This window comes from Neolamprologus brichardi, chromosome 3 (assembly GCF_056152115.1).
Source record: "Neolamprologus brichardi isolate AB-2024 chromosome 3, ASM5615211v1, whole genome shotgun sequence".
Lineage (NCBI taxonomy): Eukaryota > Metazoa > Chordata > Actinopteri > Cichliformes > Cichlidae > Neolamprologus > Neolamprologus brichardi.
Genome location: NC_142106.1, coordinates 47,737,124 through 47,750,910, shown reverse-complemented (window position 1 = coordinate 47,750,910; position 13,787 = coordinate 47,737,124). Strand labels below are relative to the sequence as shown.

Here is a 13,787-nt window from a genome sequence, read left to right as displayed (position 1 = left end):
CCATGATAAGACATGCTAAGTTTTCAGCTAGTAGTTCTTAATAATGTTGTTGGGGTAAAAATGCAGTTTCATGCCTGTCAAACTGTTTTATCTTTGTAATTTTTCAAAGATTCAGCTAAAGAAATTGGAATAAATGTGTTATGTGTTTTTGTGACAGGCTTAATTAATAGTCTCTGTTAAGTGTCTCAATAAATATAGAACCATTCCTCTGAAAATAGTCCGGTACAAGGACTAGAGTAAAAAAAAAAAAAATCCACCAATGCCCAAATAAACCCTTTGAAAGACCTTCCAAAAGCCTGGAATACTGCTGCCCAAGACCACTTTAAAAATTACAAAATGGTCTGGTAGCCTTGAAGCAAAATAAAGAAATGAAGGGAAGCTCGAGACTTTTTGCATGACACTGTAAATCAAAACATGCACAGCAGCAAATAAGATGGACTGGTGTGGTGTGATTCTGTGTGTGCAAAAAAGATTTCCTGCTGGGTACCATCCTCCTTTGATAGCACTGTCATCTGGTTGCCTGCCAACCACAAGATGATGATTATGGAGCTGGAAGAGAAAGAGAGAGAGAGGAACAGATCAAGAATGACTTATGGGATGTGCGTGTGTGTGTGAGTGTGTGTGGGTGTACCTGCTAAGTGTGCACTTGGGGGTTCAAGTGTTTTTGAATGTGTCTGTGTGTGAATCAGAATCAGAGTTCTTTATTAATCCCAGAAGAAATTATAATTGTGTATAATTAATGCCTGCATGGATTTGTGTCATGAAATGTAAAAAAAAAGTGCACATATGAGATTTTTTTTCCAGGTCAGATTTAATTTGTGCTTCTATGGCTGACCTTATTTGCTTTATAGTTCCTCTTATTTGTGTTCAAATATAATAATGGTAATGTTTGTGTATGCATCGCCTCCCTGCCACAACTGCAGCTGTGTTGGTAAATGCAGTGTGTTAGTCTGACACTCAGTGTAGATGTGGCAAGCTGTGTGTGTGTGTGTGTGAACACACATGCCTGTGTGCTGATGCAGAACCTCGTACTGCTTCCAGGAAGTCTATCGACATCATCTGAGGGACTCCCCAACCCTCTGATTGGATCTTTAACTTCCCATTACTCTGCACAGGATTACATTGATTTCAGCAGGACAGGCCAAAACAGCTCCACCTCTGTCCGTTTATATTAATACAGCTCTCTGTGGACTGGACTAAATAATGTGTTTTTGAAATAGCCTGGACCAAACCAATTTACAAAGGAGCTTGTGTGTGTGTGTGTGTGTGTGTATTAGTGCTGTGTGCTGGATTGCTGAATTAAACTGGGAGCACCTTTTCAGGAATGGAACCAAATGTTTGCCAAAGTGCTGTCTCACTGAATGGCCTTTCACTGTGTAGAAAACGAGTCATATAATTTATACTGAAATTAAGGATTTCTGAGAAAATTAAAGCAACAGATTGAGTTTTGAGGTGATAATTCTTTCAAAAAAAAACTACTGAACAGCTCAAACACATGCTGACAAAAAGCAATACAACCTGTAATACTATTTAATTCAATTTTTTTAACTTTTTTTATTGTTTTATTTATATAGCACTAATTCACAACAGTCACCTCTAGGTGCTTTATATTGTAAGGTAAAGCCTACAATGTTATAGAGAAAGCAGCAGAAATTTAACGAATTCTTCCATATTAGTATCCCCCTCTTAACACAAAGAGATCCCTGGTAAAATCAGTTGAAGGGAGGAGCAGCGGTGAAGTGAAGAGAGATGAGAAAAAAGGAGCGTATACAGAGATAAGGACTAAACACAAACTATGGGAGAGAAAAGGCAAAAGTTGAGGGCATGCAGTAGTTGTATATAAAACACATGGGTAGTAAAAAAGTAGAAGAAGGGTAAAAGAAATCCTAAAAATAGAGGTGTTTGTCTCCAGAACCCAAACTGGGAGGGTCCTGATATCTGACAGCTCTGCCTCCCATTCTACCTTTAGAGAATGCAGTCTGAGACCAAAGTGCTCTGGCGCTCCCTATCCGGGAGTTTGTGTTGTTAACATGTTTAATGTTTTGTATTTTCTTCTATTTAATCTCAAAAAGCTCCTAAAACAGTCAGTGATCACTGTTGACCTCCCTCGGCTTTTATTACCGCTAATCATTTATTTAAGCTCAGTTTTTAAAACCTTAGGATGTAGCTACAGCCCAGCCCATGCAGCAGTATATGAATGACTAACCTCGTATTGTGGATGGATTATCTCAGTTGTTCTCCTGGTTGAAGTTTGGTCCTTTTACAGCATCCTGCCATGCGATTACATTTGTTCCTGACCACCGAGAACACTCACGTTAACTTTTATTGAGTGGAAAAAAAGTTAGCTCGTTTATATTATGCTAACATAGCTGTGTCGCTAGCAGTCACATAGCACATGATTATATACCAGCTAGCCAAACTTCAGTAACCCTATAAACGTCACTGCTATTTAGTTTTCTGTCTTCATTTATGTTGGAAGTGATAACAGAGCTGTACGTTTTAATTTGTTTCCAAAACCCCGCAGTCAGGACATGCTATATTGTATTTAGATAGAAGCTAGCGAGCTAACTTCCTGCTAACTTCTAACTCCGTTAAATGTCATAAATTCTGTTTTCATGGATGCCTGGATGTTAAACTCAATTGTTACACCTGGTAGAGCAGAACGCTGATCATTTTATTAAAGATGAAAGACTTTAGACAGTTTTTCAACTCTCAGTAATGCCATAGTGATCGTTTGATATATGGACCTGCAGCGGAGTTTAGGCCCAGACACGGCTAGTGATGTCAGACTTAACGACCGGATTATACTTTGTATTGCAGCACTGGACATGAAGCTACTACAGATTGTACATTGTTTGCATGATGCACTGTGTGCCTGTATTGTTTTCATAGTATTAACACACGGCGGTGTGTACACCACTGAGGGCTGAGCCAGTCATATAATCCATTACTTGCTGTGTTAAGAGTGTAACTGTGAAGTCAGTGTAGGACTCCTCTTGTATGCATGTTTTTGTCAACACACAAATCTCTTGGGTCTAGAGAATCATAGAAATGGACACAGAAACCGAGTGTTTAAAGGTCAGCTGGTGGGTGGCAGAGCTGCAAACAGGGGAATAGTTCTTTAAACAAAACATGTCTCCATCCGCCGGTCCTAGTATGATCTTGTTAGCCTCTTTGTCACTGATCCCAAACAATAAGAGTACTAATGCACGTGAGGTGTTTGTTTTGGAGAAAAGCGAGGCATTTGTTTGCATAATGATTGTAGCTGCAGGTGTTCAGCTACTACAGAGTATCTGCTTCTTTATGCAAATTGGACACCCAATTGTGGTGAGTACAGGTCACTGAACTGGTTGTTCAACAGATGGGAGTGCCTCACGCTTGTTTGTTGTACAGCTTGTACTTTGATACACTACAAAAACACAAAAAGCTGAGCATTCAGAGATGTTTGAAGCATAAAGCTTTTGGCTCACAGGGTTAGGCTCACAATATTGCTTTTGCATTTTCATTCAAAAGCTACAGCACAAAAAACCACAACAGTGTCTATTGAAAGCTAATATAAGTATCAAAATGTTTGATAGCAGCTCTTTGAAAAGGGTTATATGCATGTTCTTGTTCCCCCAGGACCCCAGGTTTAACGCTGAGGTCGACCATATCACAGGTTACAAAACCCAAAGTATCCTTTGTCTGCCTATCAAGAACCACAGAGACGAGGTGAGATGCCATGACCAATATGATTTGTTATGGTTTGTTTTAAACCTTACTTTACCTTTACATAGATAAGATGTTTAAATTCTAGTGGAGCTTCTTGTCCAGTATGTGCTGGCTATTACAGCAATCAAATCTGAGATCTCGAATTATCTGCTTGAGAAAGCGTTTCTTTTTTGACAGCCTTTTCTGTTTTTTCCTCCAGGGTACTAGCAATAAGACTCTCCACACACAGCTTAGCAGTTTGGCAGAGTTTACTGTACTTATTCTTTTAAAAGGCACATTCTTTTATTCTTTTTAATTCTTTTTAATTCTTTTAGAGAAGCCCCTTACTGGGCATGCATCTGGACGATGATTGAGCATGCATCAAGAGATCTTTGAGAGAAGCTAAAGATAATTCATGCATTATGACATGACTCGTGATTTGCAGTTGTGTGAGCCTCTGCAGCCATTAAAACATTACATAGATTTGTGCCCCCATTCTCCATTTAAAAAGAACCTTGATATGTCTTATCCAAACCAAACTTTCAGTTTTCCTGTTAGTATAACTTTTAATAACATTAATTAGCAGATAATTTAAATGTAATATGAATGAAGTATGCTCACATCAGTGCACATTCAGACTGATGATGTTTCCCTTCTTATTGCAATACTAGTTTAATATGTTGTTTTGCTAAGATTTGCTGGTTTTCACTTAACATTTTCATTTAATTTATCGCAGGTAGTTGGAGTGGCTCAGGCTATAAACAAGAAATGCGGGGACGGTGGAGCCTTCACTGAGCAGGATGAAAAGGTTACATCATAGTTCCACCTAAAATAACACTTTTTTCAATTTAAAAACATTTGAATTTTCAGCAAGACATCATCAAAGTGTGTTACTTTGTACTTGTGTTGGACAATATGACTTATATCTGTTAAAATATAGCTGCGGATCAGATTTTAAGAAGCCATCCTTTAATAAAATCCTTCTTTCTCCATATTTCCCTGCTCATGTCATCCTCTCTTTGCTCTCTAATTTGCTAATTTATCTTTTTGCGTACATTTTTCCCTTTATTTTTCCTCTCTTTCTGGTACTCAGATGTTGCTCTGTTTCTTTCCAACAGGACTTCTCAGCTTATTTGGCGTTTTCAGGCATTGTACTACACAACGCACAGCTGTACGAGACGTCGCAGCTGGAAAACAGACGCAATCAGGTGGGTGCGAATGTGTTTTTCTGAAGGTTAGCGTGAACATACAGTCACGCTCAGATCCATAAATGATGTTTATGTGTGTGTATGTGTTTGTAGGTGTTGCTGGACCTGGCCAGTCTGATCTTTGAGGAGCAGCAGTGTCTGGAGGTTTTACTGAGAAAGATTGCAGGAACCATCCTGTCCTTCATGCAGGCCCAGGCTTGTACCGTCTTCATCGCTGACGAGGATGCAATGGTCAGCACACACACACTAACACACATGCTCGCAACATGCTAATGTTTCTGTACTTGGTGTGCAAAATCTATTTTCAAAGAATGCAAACTGAGGTGATATGATTTACTGGCTAAATGGATGTTTGATTTGTACGATAATGGTTGTTTGAATGCAGCGCATTAAGAGCCCAGGGCAGGAAGATTTTGATTTGATGTAATTTAAAGTGAGGTTACAAAAAAGCAGCACCTCAATGAGTTCATGTGTTTCATTAGAAGACATGATTGATGTCTTGTAGACAGGTCATATATAATATGTGCAAATTATTTTAGTTGGTTACATTTTTTATTATAACTGGACATTTTGTGTGTGATAGATTCTGGCAAATATATTGGCTGTGCGTGTCTGACAAAGAAGAAATATCAGATGATATATTGGAATATTGGATTTTTTAATTGGTTTTAAAAATCCTATTGTAGTTAGACTTTAAAACTTGAGCTATTGGTTTGAGTGATTTGAATCTTTCTAGTGTCAGTTACTAGATCACAGAGATTTCAAAAAAGAAGAGACAGCAAAACTGCCACATAAAGTGGCATAGTGTTTAATGATAGATTTATCAACATGTAAAACTTGCTGCTTTCTGACTTTTTTTTTGCCCTTGCCTTCTGGATTTATGTGTAGTTAAAATAGACATACATTGAACTGATGCTTCAGAATGCTTATACTTATGCTTATGCTTATGATATAAACTTAGTGCAATAAAAAGTGTGTTTCATGGTAATTAGAAAACAATTTAGTACATGTCCCATATTTACTGTCAGAGAAAAAATACAATCTGATAAGGCAGGAAAAATTTCATGAATGATTTAGTGGCACAAAGAAAGACCAAGTGAACATTTCTTAGTGACGCTCTGTGCAAACATTAAACTACAGTACACAGCCTCCAGAGAATAAAGTCAAAATTAAAAAATGACAAATGCACCAAACAGGAAAGTGAAGAGAAGCGATTTGGAGGAAGAATACACTTACAGTATAGTGAGATATTAAATAAATAATAAGCTTTACTATCAAGTACAAACACATTGTAAACTTACCTTGTTGTTTGCTATATTCCTTAAAATAACGGGACATTTTCAGTTCTGCTTTGTGTCTAACTGTAGATGACAAAACAAGTTAAGGTTATAAAACAAGGATTTACAACAGCAAAGTGTGATTCTATTTAGAGCAGGGCAATATGACCAAAAATATTTATCACGATATACATTTGGAAATTTGCGATAACGATATAACTGACGATATAATTGACACTAGACAAAATACTTTACAACTCCACAACTGTATTAGTGCAAAAAAACCACTTAAACAAGCAGCTGTTTTTTAAGTGCATTAAAGTTATATAAAAATGTAACAGTGCAAATTCCTTGCTGACAGTTTAACCAAAGGCATTTCCAGTGGAAATTGGCCGACATATCCTCAGCATAACCATGTATAATATCCACAAAACTTAAAAAGAGGTTATACACACAATACGGTAATATTATGTTGAAGCTTAGCAAAGTTGTACTGAAACATTTGACAGATTTTCGAGCGCCGTGTACATAAAATAATTTAGAGGTCAGTAAACACAACCACAATTCATACATAAGGCACACAGGATTATAAGGGGCACTGTCGATTTTCAGAAAAATCAAAGGATCGATTTTAAGTGTGCCGTATTTTCCAAACAGCACGGAAATAATGACGCCCCGCTGGCATGCTCTACCAAAAATAGTGCTTTGTTGTGTATCTGACGGACGAAAGCTAACCCAGTCCCACACCACTGAAGTTGCAGCATTTTTACAAACCAGTTCTGGTTCATCTGTTTCATTCAACAATCCGCTTTCACCCTTCTCATTCTCCGTCGCCGACGTGCTTTTTCTGCCATGTGCGTATGAAAACAAAGGCATTGTGCATGTGCGTTTTACCCACATTCTATCACGATATTTCATTTTCTTATTGTTGCCCAACATTATACCGGTAATTACCGTGAATGGTATGATATGGCACAGCGCTAATTCTGTTTTAATTGTTAATTCCAGCAAGCAGCATGTCAGAGTAGATTTTAAGAAGGACAAATCATATTTTATATATTTTATATCTTTTTAAAGATATATCTGGTACTAAATAGCTGTTTCAAAATAGTTAGATTTCAAAATTGGCTATTTTGACTTCCTTGTTTTAAAGACTCACAGTGTCAAGCTTTCAAATGGAAATCTGTTGCACTGCATTCTCCATTGTTTTGTTTTTTTTGGCTCCTTGTGATCATTCTGGTGTTAGAAATATCTCTTATTACCTTCCATGACCTGGGATTATTAGTTACTTTACATTTTTTTGTGATCTTTAGACAGTTTGGTGCCTTTCTTCAGGATTTTGTCTGTGCACTACTTTGTAGTGTGGTGACGGTTTTATTTTTTCACCTTATTCCCTTACCTTTTCTTCAACAAAAGATATCCACCTGGTGTAACAAATGCCTGATTACCTGAAGTGTTGCTAAGTCAAGCTTTGAGATAGGGCTGGGCGATATGGCCTAAAATTCATATCGCGATATAATTTGAAGCACGTGCGGTAACGATATATATCACAATATATTCTTTTCTTCTGTATAACGTATTTTCCACACTATAAGGCACACTTAAAATCCTTTAATTTTCTCAAAAATCAAGAGTGTGCCTTATGTATGAATTCTGGTTGTGCTTACTGACCTTCAGGTCCCAAAGTCAAACGAACACTAAGAGTTAAAAACGGTCTAAATTCTTTCATCTTTAATTAAATCATCAGCATTGCTGCTTTATCGGGTGTAACAATTAAGTTTAACATCCATGAAAACAGAATGTATTAAATTTAACAGAGTTAGAAGTTAACAGGAAGTTAGCTCGCTAGTTTCCACCTAAACATTTCATACCATGTTCTGATTGAGATTTTTGAAGCTAATTAAAACGTACAGCTCTGCTACCACTTCCAACATAAATGAATACAGAAAACTAAACAGCAGTGGCATTTGCAGGGTTACTGAAGTTGGACTATCTGGTATATAATGTTGTGCTACGTGACTGCTAGCGACACAGCTATGTTAGCATAACATTAGCACAGTGAAGCTGGAGGATGAACACTAACTTTTTTTCCACTCGATAAAAGTTAACGTGACGGATTCTGGTGGTTAGGGACAAATGCAATCGCATATCAGGATGCTATACACGGCCAAACTTCAGTCAGGAGAACAACTGAGATCATTCATCCACAATACGAGGTTAGTTATTAATATACTGCAACAACACGGGAATAGAGCAGCTGCGAGAGAATTCAACATTAATGAATCAATGTTACGTTAAGTGGAGGAAGCACAGTTTTTGGCTTTCCCCATATTTCAAAAGTGCTTCATCTCTTTGCTATGACTCTCGGCATAATTTGCAGATGATAGTGGTTGTAGCCGCTGTGATGCTTTCGACCAAAACAGGCGCAGCTTGATGACATCATCAACATGTGCTATCGCGATAGAGCGATATAGTCAAAATCTCTATCGTTGGCCAAATTTATATCGTTTTTATCGTATATCGTTTATATCGCCCACCCCTACTTTGAGACTATTTCTAAGGGGATTATTGGCACACCTTTAGGGGCACCATGCATATTTACTTTTTGGATATTTACTTGGCTGGTTTACACAAATGAAAAAAGGGTTGCAGTTAGCAACCTTAACATATTGTGTCTATCCATGTCACAAATTATCACTGTCAACCTCAAAGAAAATGCTAATTCTTGTTTAGCACCTTTAAAATTTCTTTTATATGTAGTTTTAGGCTCTAGTCATCATCTTTGCGGCCATCTTTGTGGTTATTTTACATCCACCAACATGTTTTTAGTAATGCGTGCATGCAAATCATCGTTCTGTCTGTAAACAGAATCGCTCTAAAAGTTTTGGATGAGTTTGGGTAAAACTTTGTATGGTTCTACAGTGTGTTCATTATAGCAATTCATTAAAACTGGCCTTGCATCAACCAAGGTCTTTAAGGTCAACTAAACCTTTTATTGGTCAAAAATTAACAAAGAGCCCTAAAACAAACTATGATTCTTACAACTGTGGTGTGTATTGTCAACATATAGGAAGTACCATAAAGATATATATATATCTAAATATATAAATAAATAATTAAGGATTTCAAATATCATGTCATATCATGTTATTCCTTTCATAAAATATATTACATGTAGAACTATGCTTAAAATGCCTTTGTTTGTATTGGTAACATTTAGGAAATGATACAGATATATGGCGACGTTAAATATCACATCATAAGTATCATGTCAACTTTGACCAAATATCTGACATCTGCCTTTCTTTGAGGTTGACCCCAAAATGTGCTATTTTACTGCACTACAAACTTTTAAAGATACATATTAAAAAATAAAACAAAATCATTATATACAGAATACAATACTATTTTGTTAAAGGTAAAAGCTGCTGTGAGCAGCCTTGGTGGAGGTTTGCACTCACTGAGTGCTTCTTGTTTATTTTTCTTGTTTGTGTATGTTTTCAGGCAAGCTGTCCTCAAGAAGTGCAATGGATACTCTCTTTTCATATTGTGTCTATTTGAACAGGCCCTCTGTCCTTTTGCTTGACCTATCCAAGAGCAGTAATTCATTGAGAAGATTAGAGATGTGGTATTGCTTCCAAAACATCATGTTACACCCTACATGCTATTTTTATCACCTTTTTTAAAACTATCATGGAGCTCCTTGTATGGTCAGAAATTTTCAAAGCTAACACTACTGACAGACACTTCAGGTAGCTTATATAGGCCTTATGTAAGGTGCTTTATGTTAACATTAGTACAGTGGGGAATGAACAAGAGATATTTTGGGAGATGGAAGAAACTTTTACAAAGCAGGTGCTCCAGGGAAAGATTCCACTGTTGAATGAAACACTGCATTAAACAGTGGTTTGTTAGTGTTCCCATTCCTCTGTCTTGAACAAGACCATTCAGTTTTTAGTAAGGCAAAACATAGGCAGTGGAATAATTTTTTTAATTCATTTTTTAATCATAGTGGTGCAAACTTTGGAGAAAATTAGAAGTTTTGATATTTTTTCGTTAGTTTGTTTCCTTTTTCAACTTTTATTTCTGTCCAGCAGTCAAGTGGTAATTTGTTTTTTTTGAGCAATGACACCTATTGTTAGAAAGTGAGGAGCAAGCTGAATGCACCTCAAGTGCAACTCTAAAGAGATGCATTGATGTCACAGTACATATGCAAGCAGTGACCTATACTGTAATATCAAAAATCACTACATCAGTGTAACTTGTTAATTTGTAGCTATGCTTTTATGAGTAATAGTTATTTAAAATAAAAATTAGAGTTAATATTACATGACTATGCTACTTAACTAAGATGGCACAGGGTTCTGATGAGTAGAAAATGGCCTTTGGTGCATGATATTCATCTTTATGTCTGTATTTTTAATGTATAATTAAAGGTTTTAATAGATATATTAGTATATATCAGTCAAATATATGTGGTAATCACATTGCCACCATCGTCCCTGCCAATGCGCAGCACAGAATGAGACCCTAGGGCTGGAAGATAATCCAAAGATAACACAAGAAAACTTGGAGCAATGAGCATGAGGAAGCAGGCAGGCTGGCAGCTGAGCAAAACACACAGTATTAAACTACAGGGGTTTCAGTGACTGGGCAGGCACAGTGGGATTGTCTATACAAGAAGTCACAGAAGCTTTAGTCACAGGAATATTTACGAAGGATGAATGGCGACCTGTCAATGCGTTACCGGTGTTTGAAAAGAGAGCACTGCCTTTAGCTAAGACACATGGAAAAAGGTGTGGATCTTTATGTGTCTAGGAAGTTTTAAATGGACAGTCACTGGATTAATCTATGAATTAACTTCAAAAGGGCCTACAAAACTCCGAGATTGTTTTCTGGACTAAGCACATAATTGACTGTGGTTACCCAATAAACACCTTCTGACCAGGACGGTAGACATGAGCAGCAAGCCGGTGCTAATCGTCCAGGCATTTGTTTTGTTGTATGTACAGAGGAGAGCCGCCTGTGTGATTCTACATTGATGATGGCAGCGACAGAGGTGGTGTTCTCCTTCTTGCAAGCAGAATAGGATGGCCAGGTGGTCCATTTCCAGGATGTGGTTTGGAGAGCTAATCACTTCTTATTTGGCACTCAGTTTCCCAAGTAAGAGTTCCCACCACAGACGTTGGTGGAAGGATAGTTTCTGGCTTGGAAGAGCAGTCACACTGACCAAGAGAACTGTTCTGATTGAAAATTTCAGATCCTTCTGTTTATTATTCCAGGAAAAAGAGGTAGCATATTTAAAAGTGTTTTCTCCTAATTCAGTTCTGTATTGTGAGAGTGTAGGTAGTACTGTTTTCGGTTTTGTACACATATAAACACACAGATAAGAATGACCATTTACAAAAATAACTAATAGGCAAGTCTGGAAGCAGAGATGACAGCTTAGCAGCAGCATAACAATGATGTACATGATTTTGACAGTCAGTAATAAAACATAAAGCACAATTATAGTTCTTATTAATCTCTGGCTCTCTTCGACAGCATGTCTTTTATTCCGTCTTTTATTTCATTCCTTCTCTCACTCCAACCAGCAGATGACCGCCCCTCCCTTAGCCTGGTTCTGCTGGAGGTTTCTTCCTATTAAAAGGGAGTTTTTCCTTCCCACTGTCGCCAAAGTGCTTGCTCATAGGGGGCTATATGACTGTTGGGTATTTCTCTGTATATATTATTGTTGGGTCTTTAACTTACAATATAAAGTGCCTTGAAGCGACTGTTGTTGTGATTTGGCACTGTGTAAATAAAAGTGAATTGAATAGACATTATCCAGCTTCTTTATGTACTGGCCAGGTGCATTCCTAAAGAGCAGATCTAATATCACCTTACTCTAGTAAATTTAAAAACAATTGCAGAAAAGAAGTGCTCTCAACCTGAGGTAAGAAAGGGAGTTTCAACTAAGGATGGAAAATTGATAAAAATTCAAAATCCATTACGATATCACTTTGGTTCAGTTGTCTCATAATTACCATCTAACGCTATATACCTGTAGGCTACGGTTCTAGGCACCAACAAAAATCTCTATGCTAATGAGGACACACAAATAGTCTTTCTCTTAGTATTTATGTATGAACACAAAGCCAACAGCACAAAGCAAAAATAAAAAACAGCACAAAGAGACTTTAAAGTGATCACCACAATGATTCTATGTTACAAACAAAAACAGGTAGAAACAGAGGCTCCAGCCTGACTGCTAATGACTATTTTTTGTTACCTGTTGAAAGTCCAGGTCTGGCTGCTGGGCTGTGGTTGGCATTCACTCAGTTTTATCACTCTGGGTTCTTGGCTAGCTTAGCGTTAGCATGAGGTGTGTGGAGGTGCTTGCAAAGCGCCGAGGTTTTGTTATCAGCATAATGCAGATGTTTCTGCCTGGATACAGTTTTCAGCTTTATCATTGCACTCTTATCTTTGAGTGCAATGAAATATAAATAAAATGTCCATGTCCAGACTGTAGACTGTGCCACTAATTTCTTCCTCCGGAAGACAGCAGCAGATTTGCAATCACAGTTCATCACCATATAATTGGTTACTTGACAGGACTGAATCAGAAATTGATTCCAGACTGACTCCTCCTTTCTACCATCATTATGCACCAAAGTTGCTATGAAGACAGCAACTGACTGGAAGTACTCAGAGACCTGGTTCTCTGTCTTAAAAACAAAGCTTTGTTTCCTTTGAAATAAGGAATCAAGTTCATTGCACGTGGTTGCAATAATTTTGGTCATGTTGCACATGTTCCAACCACTTTTTTCCCTAGTGCCACTGTAGGTTGATGCAGTGAGTGAGTGGACAGCAACAAAGATTATGCCAGAAAGAGATGTTACTACAGGAACCACAAGGAGGAATTCTTTGGTAGGAAAGCTGTGATTCAGGGTGATTTAGAGAGGAGAAAATAAAATGATCTAATTTTGTTGTTGAACAAATAATCTTTTGGGGCTTAACGTTGTCCAGCAAACGTAAGGCTCATCAGAATAGCTTTTCCATCATTAAATATACCTGGTAGTAATCTATGATATGTTCACTCTATAAAAATACATATTATCAGCTACAGGCTAAAAAATAATATAAAATAATATAAACCACATTTAGGCACAACATTCGAACTATTACAAGATCTAGTTATTTTATTAAATATTTAATTAATTGCAATATTTTTTTCATTTATGTGTAAATACTTACTTAGTAATATAACAGCTTTTTAACAGTATGTACTAATGCATAAACATTATGTGCATGCCTAAATCTAGATAAAACTGAAACCATTAATACTTTAAAACACTCAAGTCAAGGCAGTACCAATGCAACCTTTAAACAGCCACAACATGATGGATACTCTCATGTGCTCTTCTTATGACCTGTCACCATAATGTCAGAATATATTGTCTTGTTGATATCTGTGATATGTATATGCTTTTATATATAGGTAAGTGGATGACGGAGCACCAGATGTGTTGGGTGGACCGCTGGGTTGGGTTTATTTTTCAGGAATGATCCGAGCATGTACAATGTCTTATATTTCTCATTAGAGATATTTTTCAGGAAATAGATTTCAGCA

The 13,787-nt window shown here is 37.2% G+C and overlaps 1 protein-coding gene across 3 annotated transcripts in view; it reads left to right on the top strand.

Annotated features, from left to right (window-relative positions):
• The window catches only part of pde5ab (phosphodiesterase 5A, cGMP-specific, b), a 111,840-nt gene that overhangs the window by 51,562 nt on the left and 46,491 nt on the right, over positions 1-13,787 (top strand). For all 3 annotated transcript variants that reach the window (XM_087837767.1, XM_087837766.1, XM_087837765.1), the window contains exons 4-7: positions 3,622-3,711; positions 4,427-4,498; positions 4,809-4,898; positions 4,992-5,129. In XM_087837767.1, coding sequence (XP_087693893.1) covers positions 3,622-3,711; positions 4,427-4,498; positions 4,809-4,898; positions 4,992-5,129 — 390 coding nt within the window. The remainder of the gene's footprint in view (positions 1-3,621; positions 3,712-4,426; positions 4,499-4,808; positions 4,899-4,991; positions 5,130-13,787) is intronic.